We start from the raw sequence: 18,921 nt of genomic DNA on the forward strand, positions 1-18,921 counted from the left end.
GAGCCGCCGTGTCTCCCCGTGACGGGTTTCCCTTGTGCCGCAGGCGTGGAGTGGGGGCTGATCTTTCCCGACGCGAACGGCGAGTACCAGTCGCCCATTAACCTGAACTCCAGAGAAGCGAAATACGACCCCTCGCTCCTGGAAGTGCGTCTGTCACCGAACTACGTGGTGTGTCGCGACTGTGAGGTGATCAACGACGGGCATTCGATTCAGATTGCCCTGAAGTCAAAATCAGGTAGAGCTGAAACGCGGCCTTTGCTTCCTTCTCTAAAGCTTGTGATGCCTAAAGATTTGCGGGACGTGTATCCTGGAGCAAAGGGACGGGGGTAGGAGTGTTGCTGTTGACTTCACTAGGACAAGGAGCAAGCTTTGCCGTGGGAGATGCGTGTCCCGATGCCAAACTGGTTGGTCAGGCAGATTGCTTCAGTGCATGTCCAGAGTCTCCTCTTGTGGTGTCACCTAATTCCCTGACATGAACAGCTGGCTGCGTTCAGAAGCAGTCCGGGTTATTGGTAAGACAGTGTGATGCCAAACTGGTTTGTACAGCTGGCCAAATTTGTCCTGTGCCCAAAGACCATGTAAGTGAGGAGAGGTTTTTCCATTCATTTGAGTGGGTTCTGAGTACTGACTACAGAAGTTTAAGACAGGTACCCAGTTATACATGCTTACAATACTGATGGAGAGCAGATAGTGAAGCAGTCCTCATTTCTAAAAGTTTTTTTTTTTTTTTTTTTTTTATGTCATTCATAAAATAAGAATTAGAAGCAAATAATAAAGAATTCCAACTTAAGTGAAATCACAGTATTTGATTCAGACCTTTTATTTGGGCAAACTATCCCATAGGAGGAGAAAACTGTCAAGAAAGTAGGGGAGAAAGAAGTCCATTGTGGTTTCAGCACCGTGGTAGTTCTTACCATGTGTTTGGAAGAGCATCCAAGTTATTCTAACCAGCCTTATCTAGTAACAGCCTTTGGGGGCATTTTAACAGCCAAACATTGTCAAACCACAAGACATTCCAACTTCTGTTTCCTTCTGGGATCCTGGGAGCTTCTGCTGTGCTGGGAGTGAGGGAGTCGGTTTTACGCTGAATTTTTTAAAAAGGAAGGGTTTGTTATTTTAATAATACTGCTTTCCTTTCCATAATTTCCTTTCCATGATAAATTCCATGTATGATTGCAAAACAGAACATTTCTTTCCGCAGAATTTTGCAGATTTGCAGAAGAATAGTAATTTTGTACTTCCAGTCAGTTTTACTGCCTGAATCAGAAGCAAAGCTCTTCCCAAGGAGTAAGGTTCTCTCTGCAGGATCAGGAAAGTTCTTGAATCCTCCCGTGGAGGAAGTGAGAGTGACTGCAGCCCACATCATCACTGCCATGCCAAAATGCAGCTCCTTCAACCCTACCGTTCCCCTGGGCAGTTTGTAATTTAGTAGCAATAATTAATAAGATGGGACCAACAGGCCTAAATGCACGTGCAAAACGACGAGACATGGGAGAAGGAAGGAATTCCTTTTAAACTTGAGCACAGTGGGATGTCAGACTGATGAGTCTTGAATTATATGAAAATGTGAGATAGAATAAAAGTTTACGACTGAGGTATGGGATTATGATTTGGGAAATCTTGGTTTAGTTTCAGCTTGTCTTTAGATTTCATGTTACATAATTTCCCATTCTCCAGTTGTGAACTGGGGATAATGTTCCATTTCTCGGGGCTGGGGAAAGACAATGTTTGTTTTCCCTTCCAAGAGGAGAAAAGAGTTAATAAGCTGAGTTTGACCTAGTATTCTGGCCAGTTTTCAGGGACTGCGGAAACTCCTGCAGCTTCTTTTCCTCACAGGGGATCTCTGATGACAAATCCATTTAGCCAGATTATTTTAATGGGAACTGTTGAGCACTAAATGCTTTTAAAACTTGGTCTACTTAATGTGCAAGAGATCCTCATCTACTGTAACAGTAAGAGTCAAAGAAAAACTTCTTTGTGGAAAAAAAGTAAACTGATTAAGATTCATATTAAAAATCAATTTGTTGTTACTGGTGATTGATTTTATCCTTTAATTCAGGACATGCTGTCCAGCTGGAATTCCCAAATCCTTGCCATTATTTAATTGCAAACACTTTCACAGGCTGTTTTGAGTCTGATGATCTTACATGTGTTATGCGTTAGGTGGGAGAAGCACGACCAGCTGTGGAATGGAATTGTGTATTGAAAAATGCTTTAGAGGATATCCAACCAACAGAGAGACTTCTCTTAAGCCAGCAGTGGATTGCACAGTGTGGGATGGTTTCAGAATCATTTCTGGGATCAAAACTTGCTGAAAGGCAGAGCGGAGTTAAATGTGTTTCATGCGCTGACAAGGGTCAAGATTTGGTGAAAAGCAAAGGAAAGATAAACACACATCATGCATCAAAATACTTTTATTATGGGATCAGTGTTATAACTTAAGCCTCAGAAATAAACTCTTTGAAGCTCGTGGAGATCCATAACCACATCATACACAGAACATTTGTTCTAGTTACACTTCCTCCAGGAGCAATATTTTAAAACAGAGAAAATGCTCCATTTTCCTAGAAAACGGCACTAATTGAGTATCATGCTTCTTTTTAACTGTCCAGATTTCCTTAAATACTTAAACTGATTGTCTCCTGCAGTGTTCAGCAGATTTGTAGATGTTTCCTACATGATGTAGCTATAGATAGATAAAGGAAGTTTAAGAAGCAAATCTGAATCTCTACTTTTAAGACATTTCATTTTAGAAACCTTAATGGCTGTTAGATTATTATGAAGAATTATAAAAGGAGGATTCATTGGAATATTTTACTTTTTTCTCCCTTGTAATTGCTTTTGAAAACCATAACTAATCAGTTTTCTTTCAGGTTTTTTGTAGTTCTGAACTTTTGTTTCTATGTTTGTACAGTGTCAATGAGATTCAATTGCTAAATTATGTTTTAGTATTATACTATGTCTTGTGTTCCAAACTAAGGCTGTTTAGCTGTGTCAAAATAACTTTGAATTACAGGACCTTAACTCCCTAAAGCTGAGGTTATGCAACTAAATAATCTTTACCAGTTACCAGAGACTGTAAAACATTCATTCAAAGTCTGTGAAATGTAAACTAGAATTTAATGGATTCTGGGGAAGACTGTGAATGCCTTGAAGTAAAAGCCATCCCTGCCTAGAAGCGAATGTTCAGTGAATTCAGTGGGAAGTTACCTACAGATGGTGGATTAATATTTGATTAGAAGCAGATTCAGAAATCCCTGGGCAAAATGTTTCCGTTGATTAATTCCAAAATAGAATGGGCCTCACAAGGTACAATTACTTCTGTTTACTTCTTATTGTGGAAGTATCTATTAATGCAAAAGTATTGAGCCGCTATATAGTTTTTCTTGTGTGTGTTGCAGCTATGGACAGATGCTTTGAAAGTATTCTGGATGTTTAAAAAAATGTAGTAAAGAAAGATCCATGGCTGCCTAGAAGTGTTTTGAAGTAACCGGAGTAAAATCGTCACTCCTGTGTGTAGATTTGATTCTGTTTGGATCTGGAGGCATTCTGTACCTGAGAAGCATGACAGGTGGTGTATGACTGAACAAACACCTTTACATACCAAAATATTGGCAAGTCAAAAGTTTTCTGTCACTTTCTGTGACTCAGACCAAATATAGCTGATGGAGATTGAACATTTGGACAAGTTGGAGGTAGTTACCAGTTCAGTTCAGAACCTTTGCCGTCTGTTTAGGGCACACAGCTAATGTCTTGATAAGAGCAATAAACGTATTCAGTCTTGTGACTGATGACTGTATGGTGCTTTTATTTTGGGTTACGACCAGCTGTCCTGCCTCATAATACAAAGAGTGCAGGGTGACAGCAGTTTCAGTGCCCAAATTCACGTTCTGTCCCTGCACTGCACTTCACAAGTGAAGGTGTCAAGTCGGTCAACTTCACTCTTCTCCTCTCTAGCTCTGCTGATGGTAAAGAATCTCACAACAATCTCCCCATTGTATTTGAATAATATATTGAGTGACTTGTCTGGTTTGAAAGCCCAGTTCCTTACCATTTGCCTTCTTTCCAGTGTTAATAGGGGGACCGTTACCTCGAGGACACGAGTTTGAACTACACGATGTCCGATTTCACTGGGGGAGAGAAAACCAGCGTGGTTCTGAACACACAGTCAATTTTAAGGCCTTTCCTATGGAGGTAAGAGTGATGCTGAATTGTATAACACTCCCTAAATGCAAAAGATTTAATTTCATAGCCTGAAATCCTAGGAGTTCAAAAGGTAATTTCTTTTAGCTTAGCATTTTGTTGTTTTATGTTTCAGCCACAAAGCTGTCTCGCTAAGGTGTGCTTTAGTGCAGGTAAATTAGGATATGCATCTGGAATAGAATGCCTCCAGCACTCATCACACTGTATGATTAATTGGTCATAAAGTTAACGTGCAGAATCATTAACTTCTGTCTTAATAATATTAGTGTTCTAACAAGATCTGCCGTTTCAACACTTCCTGTGTCACCTTGACTAATAGCTATAGATGGGGAGAACTAGCCACTGGAAATATTCCCATGGTGAATAATAACAATTTAGGGAAATCTGGAATAAGTGTAGAGCAATTTGTTCATGAAATAGTTTTACATACCTGAAATTTCATTGAAGAGTATGTGATATTCTTGGGTGCGTTCTCTAGTGTCTCAGTGACGTAAAAAATTGTGAAACACAAGCACAGTGATAATGGAGTTTGAAAAAATTCAGCTGTTCATGGGGTGTCAGTTTGGGCTCCTAGGCAACCCCAAACCCTGGGACCTATTTCTCTCACCCTCCAGCAGTCCTTCATTGTTGCTTACACTTCTTAAGGACTGGCTTGAGGTATCCCTCAACCTCTGTGCTGCAACACTAGTTTTAACAGATATCAGCCTTGATGATTGGTGACTTCAGCTTTGCATATTTAATTTGTAAGTGCACTCTTGGTTTTAAAGAAATTCAAGATTTTTTTCAGAGTTCTTTGAGTTATTTTTACCTTATTTATCTATTGTAATCCCCCATGAGCCTGGAACTTTTTTCCTATTTCTGTGTGTTGTTCAGTACTAGTAAGTTAGTTATTGTAGCATTATATTCATGAGTGCCAGGCTCCAGGAATAGAACCACTTTATAGGAGAGGATATAAAAAGTATTAGGGCAGCTACTACAAGGGAAAGTGTAAAACACTTGTGGAGTTACACCATCGATCTAATTCTTAGGGTTGTCCAGGTACTTTTTTAAGAGTTGTGGGTCAGATTTTGGTCCCTGCTGTTTACTATTTTTGGACTGGTCTGTCAAAACCCCCATATATGAAGTCACTTACAGGGGCTTTGCAGGTGGAGGCATCTTCTCTGCATCCTGGTTACCTGGCATAATATATACAACATGATTTACATGGACAGTAAGACCTTCTGGATACTGAGGCAGGAAGTGGCTTATTCATTATGAAACAGCTCTGCTTAGTGCTTTTCCTCAAGGTTGATCCAGCATGTGGTGATCAAGAAATATTGGCATGAACTATGTCAAGAACTTCTCTTGGGAGTCTATCAGGGTCTCCTGTCTCCTTGTTCCTTAAGAACCACTTTGGAAACAGTCTTGATGGTATATAAGAACAGTCTTGATAATTTGCAGAAACTCCAGTATTCTCTACTCCAAATCAGTCCAGAGGAATATATACTTGACCCAGAGATGAAAAACAATAACCTTAATCAGTCATGAAGGGACTTCATTCGTCACCTGTTTTAAAAGCAGCGTGGCAGCTGTACAAACAGAATTCTGGCACAGTTGAAGAATATCACCTGGAGGTGAGCAGCCAGTGTTGCCTGGTCTCTTGCATCTGAGCAGCTTTCAGCTAGAGTCTGATCTCCAAGAAATAATCACTGATGCAAAAGCTCTATAGCAGAAGAAAATGGACTCATAATACACTTTAAATACAGTGTGAACATTTAATTTTGCAAGCAAATCCTTATGCAGTTTAATTCTTCTGGCAGAAAATGACAGCATAGCTTGTCATATCCAAGATCAGCTGTCCACAGGAGTATTGGCTGAACCACTTCATCATCTCCTGCTCCATGTTGCAAGAAAGTGCAGAGCAGTTTGTTCCACAGATGAACTTCGTTTCCTTCTGCTATATGCACAAAGAGCTGCTGTATTAAATCTGTCTCAAATTGTCCAAATCAAATATTATACTTGAAGTGCAATAAAATGGGTGCTTGTGACTGCTGTAAATGTTTGTGAAGTAGTACACCTGAGACTCCAGAAAGGAAGATTTACTGTTTCTGTTCCAGGGATTGCCCTATCTGATATTTTTTTTTTTTCTGTGGAGAACAATGTTTTTGATTAAGGCACCAAGAAATCTTATTTTCTTAACTTTTAACATTAGCATTGCTTTATAGTTATTGGAAATCACCACATTCTGAACACGTCTGGCTTAATTTTCACTGGATTGGTCAGTACTGAACACAAGCAGTGATGCCTGTTTTGGCTGCATACAAACAGTCTGATGTAGTTTATGCTTTTGTCCTGTACTAAATACAAAATAAGCTGGTGGTTCTTTGTGTACAAATCCATGCGTAGGAATATGTTGAACACAAAGTACAGAAATTTGGATCTTCTGCCAGTAAAGCAAATCTGGCAGGATGTTTTCCAAAGCTAAAAGTTATTTAGGAAGCAAATAAGGATTTAAAATTCTCCTCCCTTTGTGGGAGGATGACAAGTCAAGGAGTTAAACGGTTGTATGAAAACCTAAGTGCTTGGTTTGAGTGGGTACAACACAACAACTAGACCCAGCTTATATACTCCATTGCACTGTTATAAAACCCAAGCAGTTCTACAGAAACCAGCTTGTGAGTTTGAAGAGATCTATCTGAGATGACAATTTAAGTCTGTTTGTTGGCTGGAGCAGCAGTCTGGTTTCTCAGGACTGAAGACCGTAAGGCTTTATTTTATTACATTGGACCAAACAGTCATGGAACAGCTTCAGATTATCAGTGTAATGATTTTGAAGGATGACTTTAAAACAGAGTGTTATTTTTCAAAGTTTGGAAGAGCACTCTTCAGTTACTTCCTTCACCTTTGATACCATAACTGCTTTTATAGAAGTTAAGCAATATCCTGTATTAGTTGGGTAATATCTTATATATCTTAGTGCAAAAATCTATTTATTTTTTACTAGACAGCTGGAGTATTTATACACGGTTAGGTTATATAGGTTCATGGTGAGATGGGTTAGACTACTAAGCTTACATAACCTGTAGAATAGCTTCTTGAAATAGTTCACACTGTCAAAAAGCATTGTTCATGTGGCTTGGAGACTGAGTTCTTTGCTATTTTTCTTATTATATGAAGTTCAGTGAAGATATGTTTCCCACCTTCACTGACTGAAGAAACCAGAATGTTGACAGTAATATGCCAGTGCTATCATTTTCACTGAAAAATCTGTGCTTGCAATCAACCAGGCAAGCAGGACAAAACAATAACTAGTTGTCAAAGGTGAGTGCTACAACACCTCTTTCTAACTAAAGGCAAAGCAGAGGGCTGGAAGTATCAGTACAACACTCCTCAGTCTGTTCACTGAAAACATGAGCATGAAGTCAGTTCCTACCCTTTGGACAGAAACTGGAAGGAGACATGTGTGCAACCTTCTCCAGAAATCTTTCTTGCCAAGTATTTCTACTCCATATAAACAGAATTACTTTGCCTTTTGGCCAAAGTTACTTTGGCCACTGCTTGTGCTAGGTATTTTGTCATGGTCTTCACACTGAGAGACTGTTCCTTGCCAGCCAATAGAACAAAGTGCCAAAGATTAGATTGTGCACATTTCCACAGAGCAGAAAAATCCGTACTTACCAATGTGATTTACCTGAGCCTGAGTTAGGTGTAAGAAAGAGAGGAATTATTTGGCATCTCTATTCCTCTCCTTCATGCCAAGAGTATGGGTTGGAGAAGGAGGAGGAACAAATTTAAGATCTAATGAAACTCTTGACTCTCTCCCTTACTTTTGATGTTAACAGGGGGATAGAGTGGGACAGGAATAGCAAATTACTACTATTTATTTTTGTTGTTATTAAAGTTAAAATAGGGACAGCTAAAAATGGAGTCCCGTTGTACCTGGTCTCTGTACAAACACATCATACTGTAGGGCCAGGCTGAATCAACTTAACAGCCAAAAAAGACAGGAAAGACAGCATGAGAAAGTGAACATATGATGGTATCAGTGCTGTTTTATGTAAAAATAAAATAAAATAAAATAAAATTTTAAAAAATATTTTTTTTTCACTGTTTCTGAAGGAAAGGGAAACAGGTGAAATAATGGGGGAAATTATACCTTAAAGGTGTCTCTTCCTTTTAGGTACTCAAGTGGTGATGTGACCAAAGGCACAATCTGAGCATAAAGGAACAGTTGTTTCCAGGCTGCTGCTCTGAAATAAAATCGTATCTGAGAAAATAAAAAGGTTCCTTTCACTATTTGTAGTATAACCAGGAGGATAATTCTCTGTAATCCATCCTCTTTAAAATGTAGGATTATACTAGCTGTGAACCATGTGAAAGGTCTCAGTAGAAGAGGATTGGCAGAAAATAGTTTTAAAAATGTTTTGAAGATGTGCTGGAAGATTAAAAACTGTATTATTGTCTGTCCTACAGTTTTTGAGTAGAACAGATGGAAATGCAGTTGCCCGAAGGACCAGAATCAGCTCTGCACAAGAAAAAAAGACTTTCCTTTCTGTGGTGTCATGAAGAGCAGACTGGTTCATTCTGTGGACTCTGAATGCCATCAGAGTTACTGAAATACCCACTGCAATGGAGTTAAATAAAACGTAAACCCTGTATTTGATCTGGTTTAAACCATGAAGATTTTCTTTCTTCACATGAAATGGTGCCTGCCTAAGGAGCTCATCAAACAGAGTCACGGCTCTAGGGCTTCAGGTTAGGCTGTTGACATTAGGCTTATCTACTCAGGTCTTTACGGTCTTTGGTGTGTGGGTTTCTCTGTGCCTGGCTCTGAAATCAGAGACCTGCTCACTGTGCATCCCCTTTCTGGCATTTCTTGAGAGGAGGTGTCATGTTTTCCATAAGGAAGTCTGTTCTTTGCCAACTTCTAATATTCTTTGCCAATATTATTTCATCTTGCTGTCTGTTTTACTTAGTTTCTTAGCAAATTATTTAGGTTAACTAAATGAACCAGAGTATTTGTAACTGTAATGGAAAGCCTGGGAGATAGTGTGCATGCAAGTGTCTCTCTCTCTTTACACAAAGACTTAGGAACTGCAGTGGGACAGTATAGGTGTGAATGGCAGCCAGGATTTAATTTGTAAAGACAGCAGTTTCTAATATGTGAGCTCAGTTCTGGTATCTGGATTTTTGCCAATGGCTTAGGTGAGTGCATTGATTACCTGCTTGTGAAATAAAAAAAAAATAGAATTCATTCTGCTCACTTCATCAGCACAAGACCTATGAATGGAGAATGTCTTGGTTAGGCAGTCACAAATTCAACAGGAGGCAAAAAGAACAGATTCCATAAGGGTTTCCCTAGCTTCACGCTGAGGTCTGGAACTCTGCTCAGAAATTATCCAAGTATTCTGGTGGAAAATTAACTTGTTATACAAAGGCTTGGATGGTTTGCTAAATTTTGGAATCCTTGCAGATGAATACTGTGAGCCATGATTAAAACAGTGACTCTTATAAAAAAATGATGACATTCATGTAATAGTTATATTCTTGGCAGGTTATGAATAACAGATTAATAATAAAGTAGATATACCCATTGGACATTATCTAATTTTTGAGGACAGAATTGTGGAAAAACATAAGAAAATCAGGCCAATATCTAAGCAGATGTTTTCTTTTCTTTTCCAAATCTGAAAAGATTTATACAGAAACAATTTTTTACACATTATGTAGGTGACATTTATGAAAATAACAATAACACTTAGATTAACACAGCACTCCATGGGCAAAATTGGTCCTTTAATTGATGTGGGTTCTGTTTGGGTTTTTTTTTTTGGTAGTGGTACAAAGCTGGGAGGTCTCCATCCCCTCCCAGTATACTGGGAAACAGAAAAGCAGCAACAAGATAAAACCAAAATTACCATTATTGCAAAAGCCCACATGAATAGCCTATGACTCTAGAGATTGCTAGTTGCTAAGCACTTCCAATATTATATTTTTATTGTGGTTGAAGGTTAATTTGACCTAAGTAGGCACAGGCAGTCTCAGCAGTATGGTTTCTAGGCAATTTGTCAATATGAGTTTGGGTTTGCCCTTGTTTTGCTCAGTCACATAGAGCTGGACTTTTTCAGGGACTACATCTATGTGCTTTGTGTTGTGGATTCATGAAAGAAGGTGCAAAAATGGGCTGAGGTGCTAAAAGCACAGACATGCTTTTAGCTTGGCTAGCGCCTCAGAAGTGCTCAGCTGAGCTCTGTGGAAGAGCTGTACACATCTTCAATGCAGCCAACGCGATTTGCCTTCTGTGCAAGAGCTGCAACTTATTTATTGGGTTGTGGAAGACATACAAGCTGCCAGACACCAGGTCAAAGAAGAGTGGCGTTAACAGCTAGTACTGAAGCTTTTTTATTCTGTGATCTCTCTTTTAAGGTTGTCTTACAGCCGGTTGTGTGTGGAGAAGCTTCGTGGCTTGTAGGCATCTAAAACTCTTCTGAGGTGGCAGTTGCGGCAGTCTGTGATTTGTAACTTCTACCAGGAGGGAGTATTTCAGAACTCTTTTACAAAGTGAATGGTCCAAAGTACAAATGACTGAGTGGAAAAGGAAAAACTCCTCCAAGGAGAAATGTTACAGGTGGACAGAAGTTCATAGAATCATAGAATGGTTTGGGTTGGAAGAGACCTTTAAAGGTCATCTAGTCCAACCCCCCTGCAAGGAGCAGGGACATCTGCAACTAGAGCAGGCTGCTCAGAGTCCCGTCCAACCTGATAGGGTGGAGCAGAGGAGGAAATATAGCCTTTGATACTTTTGAAAAGGATGTGAATCTTCTCCACTCTTGGAGCAGAATTGCAGCTCTGCCTTCTCCTTACTCTGCTTTCTTGCACAAGTGTCTTGTTGACAGATTTTGTACTCACAGTGTCGAGGCTGCTGTTGTGACATCCCCTATTGCAAACCCCATTCCCAGCTCTAACAAGATGGCTACTTATGTTTTCTATCTTCTATCAGAGAAGAGCTTGTGTAGTCACTTAGAGGATGGGACTTCTGAAGAGAATTGAAACCCAGGTTTGAGCACAAGATGGCTACTCAAGTCTCCTCCCTGCCATTTTTATTGGCTCTGTGCCCTTGATGTGGTTTGCTTCAGTTGTACATGATTTCCGAATTTCTGCTGTGATCATTGATGGCACTCTGCTCATACTCTGCTTCAGTTTCCTGGTGCCTTGGCTTTCCTGTGTCTTTTTCCTTGGTACTTTGCCCTAATCACTAGGTCTGTTTTTCTGTCTAAGACCTGTCACTTGGGGAAGAAGCTGGGAAAGGAGATTTCTGGCTTTGTCATTTTCCACACTGCATGCTAGAGTCAGGACCAGTTCCTAGGTTGGACCCAGTATATGAGTGAATACTCTAGGAGAGCTAATAGCCTTCTGATTGTAACCCCCAAACTTTGTGTTATCTGTACATGGAACCACGCATGGTTCCTAAAAGGTAACAGATGAAACCTGTACGTATCTAAGAGCTGAAAATCTTTGAAGACTTCCACAAGTATTTGCTGTCATGCCTGAGTGCTCCACAAGCACAAATAATATAACCCTTAAAACACAAGTGCAAGAGAGACAAGCTCTGCTATTGCCAACAAACTGGTACAAAATAGGTTCAAAGGGATTAAATTGTTTGACTGTGGTCACACATGATGCCATTTTCAGAACTGACTCATGATTCCTAGATTCTTGAATTCTCATAAGGCTTTCAGACACTGTAGTACCAAAATAATCCAGTTTAGGTTGTAAATTCCAGTTCAGCAATTTAGCCACAGGGTTATCTGATGTCCTAGTCTGTAGACCACACTGTTGCCAGTGAAATGGTCTCACTGGTCATTCCTGCCTTCTCACTGTGCCACCAGTAAACCAAGTATGAACTGGCATGGGCAACACTTGAAGTTTAAAAAAATTTGGAGATTTTATGGAACTATGCGAGAGGAGAAAAATATAACACCATTTTATGCAATCTGCAAACTTGCAATTCAAGAGAAAACTGTTGGAGATGTGTAACAAAGTTCATTATTTCAGTGGAAGCTTAGCCAACAAGACAGACAAAAACCTGAGTTTCTTAGAGGGGTGTAATAAGGAAGAGCAACTGTTCCCTGGAGAACAGTCAAGATTATGGCTTAAGAATATGATGTGCAGCTGCAGATTCTCATCTCTTTAGAGAGACCCTTAGCTTTGAAACACAGAGAACTGTGGGATTCAAATCAGTTATTAATAAAACTTAGTAAATTAGCAAGGAAGGAGTGTTTTTTATTCTGCCTTCATTAGAGAATCTATTGTTGAAAATTGAATCAGGGGTTTAAATCTTTCTACATACAAACAATCTGGTTTTAAATCCAAGACAACAGATTGCAGCCAACACTTTGTGGAATTGGACATGCTTGTATTAAATGCTTAGTCATATAAATAACACTTCCAGAAGTAAATACTTAACCCATAGCACTTTTCTGTCTTCTTGATGGCATTGCTAGTCTGTAATATCATCAACTATTCATCAAGGGCCAGTCGTTCTTCCAGGCTTTGATCTTTCTAATTGTGGAGCTATAAAAGCACAGGCAGGCACACACATACACCCACTCAGGTTGGCAAGAATCCAGAGTCAAAGCAGGCAATATCCTTGCTTTTTCCTTCCTGGCCTTCGTAGATTCGAGGGAAGGAAAAAGAAAGGCTGGAATAATATATTTGTTCCTGTTAGCACAGGTAAGGGCAGCCCCAGGGCATCTCAGCCTGCGTGTTTGCTGGGGCCAGACGTGGTGTGAGGGAGCAGTGACTTGCTCCGTGGCCTCCTTGGGCAGAAACTTGGCACCTATGAAGCTGACAGTGACAATTGTGGAGCTTTTCATTTTCTTACTGACTAGGTTGATACTGAAAGCCAGCAATCTAGAAACAGGAGTATTTTGCCTTTTTAATCCCTTCTCTTAGCCTTTTTTAGCACTTTTTCTTAGCACTCTTATTACAGTTGCAAAAATGTTAATTTTTGATTAATTTACATTTTGTTTTCATCTCCTGTGCTTGGCAGAAGAAATAAGCAGTGCTTGGGCTTTCAAACGAGAAGAAAAAATAATTACAAATTGCAAATTACAGCAGCCTCAGTTTCCCATGTACCCTTCAATTTTGCCAATGATTTTCCTACAAAACAGACAAGGTAATGTTCCATGGCTGCAGCTTCTGCAGGAAAAAGAGGAGATATTTTGATCTTCCGTTCAAGGCCTGATCAAAAGGGTCTGGATGGATTTTGCAAAGCCTTCTGCAGATTGCTGAACAGAAATCTCAGGATAGGTAAAGACTTTTTTGTTGTGGTTGCATTAACTGTGATGGTTTATGTCTGTGTCTTGCCCCCGTGTGCTTCTTTCTTTGTGTTTTTTTTTGGTTTTTTTTTTTTAACCTTTAGTCTTCTTTGACCAGAAAGAAGAGCACTTGGAGTTTTTATGGTTCCCAAGTATTTTTCTTCTTAGCTTACTGTCCCTAGCTTTAGTGTTTTGAATCTTTCCATATGCATCAGTACTTCCTGCTGTTAATTTAATTTTGTCAATGGACCATTAATTCTTTGTCTTATATGAAATGAGGCTAATGCATGGGATTAGACTGTTCAAAGGGAACACAAATTCTTGTTCAATGTTAGGTGTCGCCACGATTTTATTATTCCTTACCCTTTTGGTAGCACACCTGAAGATATCTCACACCATAGCCTAGTCTACTTCTGCTGTTGCTGTGGCTTTTTGGAAAGAGAATAGATTTAGAAGGTGTCTTTGCAACCTTTCCTTTTATGATCCAACTTTAATAATTCTTTTCACTGCTATGTTACAGTTCTGCCCTCTTTCAGAGACGTTCAGGGAGAGGAAAGCACCAGCAAGCAAGGGTTCTGGACTACCCTGGTGTCCCAGTCAAGCATTTGTTCTGCATGTTTTAGCTGTGAAATGAGCTTTGACCTGAGGCATACAGTGTCTCACACTGTGACTGCAAAGTTGTTTAAACAGTATCTCCTGGATACTTTGTACTCTGCTCCAACCCGATTTGTTTGCACCTAATTTCTCTGATTTTAGATTACAGACTTCTTTGTTCAGGGAATGTCATCTTGTTCTGTAGGCACGTGGAGCCTGACAGTTAACCCACAGACAGACGTGCTGCATCTTTAATATTTTCAGTAAACAAGCTGAAGTTCAGCAGAAGCTGTGCTTTCCCTTCTCCCACATTATATTAATCAGGAGTCTTTTAAGGCTAACAGTGTTATCTGTGTTCTTCGGCGCTGCTTTCAAAGACATACACAGAGTTCCCTACATGTAATATTTTAATGACAACAGTCTAGGTATGAAATTTTACAGGAGATTTAATTTCTACTGAAATTAGTGGCGTTTTGACACCTATCCACAATAGAAGCATTTTTATTCAAGTCTACAAGCAGAAACAAAGTACAGTGATTAATAACCTAAATCCCTTGGTAACTCCTTGCCCTCTTCTTCTTCTTGTTTTTGCCCAGAGTTCATGATCTAGTAGTTTCTTTTATTTGCAGTTGCATTTTCAAAGGAAGCACACCTACCTTAACTGAACTTTAATGTTTAACTGTGCAGGCTTTGTTACTTTTGGGGTTTTTGTTTCTTTTTTTTTCATGGCTTGGAGTATATACACATACTCTTGCCTTCCTAATACACTTTCAAACAGTCTCTGTATCAATTCCCTTAACTTTAATTTCCTAAACCTCTCCTTCAGGCTGTTAATAACTAACTTTCTGGTTTTTTTAATCACTTTTCTTGAAGCTGTGTGTGCTCTGGTCATATCCTTGGTTTGGTCCCCTTGTAAGGATTTGGAACTTAATTACTGTATGTTTTGGTCAGTGCCAGCAGCTCAGTCAATTGCTTCCTGAAACAATTCAGTGCCAAGTCAAGTATCAACTCCTAAATTCTTGTGCACATGTATAATAGCAAGACACAGTTTTTTCCACAGTTTGCCCTCCTGTGATGCTGTTTATGCCATACTTGCCTTGTTGAAATTACACATTGTTGTGTGACTAGGCTGTGTTGCCTTCCATTATTACTAGCTGAAATCCTCGGCTTCATCTCATCCCTCTCCAAACAGGAGAAAGGCTTTATGCTGGCCCTTGTTTGGTAGCCAGAGTTTCCCCTTTGTCCTGTTCCCTCCTCAGCTTTTATGGTGTGTTGTGAATGAAACTGGAATATACTGATCTCTAACAAGCTTGTGTGAGTCCAGAACAGTTCTCAGCTTTACAGTCTTTAGCAGAGCAGCTCAAAAGCTGCTTTAATTTACCTTAGGGATATAGATTCATCCCTGAGATGGCATTCATGTGGAATTAAAACAGAGATTCAGCTCCACTCTCTTTCCCAGCGGTGGTGGAAACATAGCAAAGAGCAGTATGCTCAAAATTTCCAGACTGACATCTTCTAGGTGTATCTCTAGTTAAGGTGTGGTGATGCAGTATTCACCTGAGGTACAGCCTATATGAATTGAAAGAAGAGCTAGGAAGATATGAGAGCAATAATATATCTCTCCTCCTTAGATGGATTCTTGTCCTGTGATGTTACAAGACTAAGCAGATTTTTCCTGGAGCTTGTAATCTGTAGTTGCACAGCTAACATGAAATAGCTGCAGCCTAGTTTTCATCAAGGAACAAAGCTTTCCAGAAAATTAATTTATGACAGTCTTCCACTGTGTGTAGAGCACAAGCAGGAGCCTGTTGAATGGAGTCATAGAACCATGGAATTGCTTGGTTGGAAGAGACCTTTAAGATCATTGGGTCCAACCATTATCCCAGCACTGCCAGGTCACCACTAACCCATGTCCCTCAGCATCACATCTCCACGGCTTGGAAACCCCTCCAGGGATGGGGGACTCCACCACTGCCCTGGACAGCCTGGGACAGGCCTAGACAGCCCTTTTGGGGAAGAAATTGTTCCTCATATCCAAACTAAACCTCCCCTGACACAACTTGAAGCAATTTCCTCTTGTCTTATCAAGGACCCCACATGTCACAACCTGTTGCAGTATGGGCTATGGTTGCCAGTTAGATTGATGCAGGACCTACACCCAGGCTGGGCATTTTTATGTTGCCTCCTGCTGTCTCAGCTGCTGGTCAGATTATCAGAGTTAGAGCAAAAGAGATGAGGCCTGTTGTTAGGAAATATTATGGTATTAATTATTATTTTCCATTAGGTTATCTGCCTGATTTCCATTTGTAAATCCCTAGTGACAGAACCTTTTCTGTGAACAACTATTCTGAATGTCACCTTGATTCAGGCATCTCTACATGTCCTCTTTTGTGTCTGTTTTTGGATTTGCACATAATTTGTCTAATCCATTTACCTGCTGGTACTGTTTAGCACCACAGTGTTTATGATGGTGTGTTTACAGCCTGTTGTGTATAAGAGAGATCACTAAACCACGGTCATTATCTCCACCTCTGAGGAAGTGACAGAGTTGCCTCTTAAACACAGACCAGAAGTCCATTCTACCTTGGACTTCAGCAATCCAGTACAACCAGTAGCAACCCAATGAATTTTGTTCCATGGAGCCTGATATGAATGTTAAGCATCCTTAAGCAGGAGCTCAAAGTTATAGAAACCTTTGGAGTGGAGAGTGCTGACTGCCTGTTTCTGTACGTTTAGTAATATTGATTACTAAACCTGAACCTAGTCTAGGGGTGCCTACATCAGCCTTAAGTACCTCCCATTTTTGTCCTTGTGTTCCAGGGTTTTTTTTTCAGTAGATTATCCTGCCCTCTGTTGAGCTGATGGAATGGAAGGAGACATGGAGGGGATGCAGAGACCTAAAGATAACTCTTAAAATGTGTAGCTAATACTGAACTTACTCTCCCCACGTGCCCTGGAGGTGTGGGAAGAGGTGCTGGCCAGTAGATATGTTCCTTGGAAAGCACTTACAGCTGTGGGGCTTTTCCCACAGCAGCTGAGTGCATTTTGCAGCACATCTTCCTGCCAGGCTGCTTGTGCTGCTGCACAGACTAATTCTAGAGCTCTTTATGATTTTTAGTATTACACAGAGATTTTGGTGTCATTTTTCTAGCTGATATATCACTTTATTGTAGGAAAGGCTCTGCCTTGACGAGCCTGCTGCCTAAGACAGGACAACAATCCCTTTCTGGATGAACTGGAGTCCTTTGGTACAGTCTGGAGCGCTTGCTGATTTTCCTCTTGCTGAGGCTCAGCATTTTCCTTTCAAACCTTCAGAAAACGCTGCTGTTGTTAGAATGCAGACAAATACCAGCTCAGACTTCACCTCCAGAGCGGCGTAACCCGCCGAGCGCCCCGGCAGCCTTGGCCAGGCCCCGCCTGCTGACACAGCCAAAGCCGCGGGCTCGTTCCAGCTGGCGGTCGCCCTCGGAGCTATTGTTCCAGCCACCAAAGGCCAAGTGTGCTTTGACATTCGTAGCCAGCCGAGCCGCGGTGTTCTCGCCGCACCGAGGTCATTGCCATCCCCACCGCAGGCACCCCAGGCTTTCGCTTTTTCTTTAGTCTTTCCTTCTGAGCGTCAGGGTTTCGGTGCGGGTCGTGGGGCTCCCGGAGCCCCCTCTCGTGGAGAGCTGAAGCAAACGCCAGGCTCGTCTCTGGGAAACACAAGGCTGTGAATTCATCTCCTTGGGTGGTGGCAGCGCTGGGTCTGCTAACGTGTTTGAGACTGAAATCTCAGTGTTTGATCCTGGGGGTTTGTTCCTTTAAAAGCCAAAGGCAAATCAAATGTGTAACAGAGCTTTTTGTAGATGATAGAATACATGACACCAAGTAAATCCATGGGCAATAGATAGCCTAGTTCTAACAGGGAGCATTTGCACATGTAGAAGTTTTGTAGCTGTGGGCAAGCACGTTTGTATTAGTGTTCTCATGTGTAAGTGAATTATTACATTTTTTAAGAAAAAGGTTTCGTGCTTTTAGCACAGCAGATGCCTTTGATAAGCGTGAATAGAATTATTTGCATGATACTTTGGAATTTAATTTGATTTACAATATGTTCGTTTAAACTTTTGTATTGAATTTTGAAGTTGCAGTCATCAAGAGGAATGCCCTGAATTCTCATCTGAGATTAAGTAAGGGGAGAGTAGTCGTTTGAGGAACTGGTCTTCTGAAATGCTGAGATGCTTGAGTGAACTGCTGTTGTCTAGGGGACAATAACCATTTCACAGAGGCTCTTACTATGCAGAAATAAAAAGTGAAATACAAAGACAGATGTCTGTTTTAAACCTAATTTTGTTGAAAGTGTAAACAGTGTTAGATATCAGGGTGACTTTTTAACTTTGTAGACACATGACTCTGCAACATATTGATCACAATTTTACAACAGGAATTAAATCTAAGAGTTTGTGTTCTTTTAGCTGTTTTATCTATGTGGAATGTGCAAAAGTTGTTGGCAGATAAACTTCAAAGCAAGCTGTGCTTAGGATGTTGAAGCTCTGCAACGTTATCAGGCGCAGCCACAGAGATTACATTTGAGCATTAGTGCTGGAAAAACTCGTGTCTGAAATGTGTATTACCTCTAAGGAGATAGTGCTCTTCCTTTCTTCCTTCCTTCCTTCCTTCCTTCCTTCCTTCCTGCCTTCCTGCCTTCCTGCCTGCCTGCCTGCCTGCCTTCCCGCCCACCTCCATCTTCTCTTTCCAACTGTCAGTCTGTTTTCCAGTGCTTTTCTCTTTCCCCTCTTCCTCCAGTCTCCCCTTCCCTTCCCTTCCCTTCCCCTTCCTTCTCCCC

General features: G+C 40.6%; 1 protein-coding gene across 1 annotated transcript in view; it reads left to right on the forward strand.

Moving 5' to 3' along the window:
• Positions 1 to 43: 43 nt before the first annotated feature.
• CA8 (carbonic anhydrase VIII) overlaps positions 44 to 18,921 on the forward strand; it is a gene marked incomplete at its 5' end in the record, with an annotated part of 42,448 nt that continues 23,570 nt past the window's right edge. Inside the window, 2 exons of the mRNA XM_008940494.1 lie at positions 44 to 235; positions 4,070 to 4,194. Of these exons, the coding sequence (XP_008938742.1) occupies positions 44 to 235; positions 4,070 to 4,194 (317 nt within the window). The remainder of the gene's footprint in view (positions 236 to 4,069; positions 4,195 to 18,921) is intronic.

The sequence above is a fragment of the Merops nubicus genome, unplaced genomic scaffold (assembly GCF_000691845.1).
Source record: "Merops nubicus isolate BGI_N331 unplaced genomic scaffold, ASM69184v1 scaffold4130, whole genome shotgun sequence".
NCBI lineage: Eukaryota > Metazoa > Chordata > Aves > Coraciiformes > Meropidae > Merops > Merops nubicus.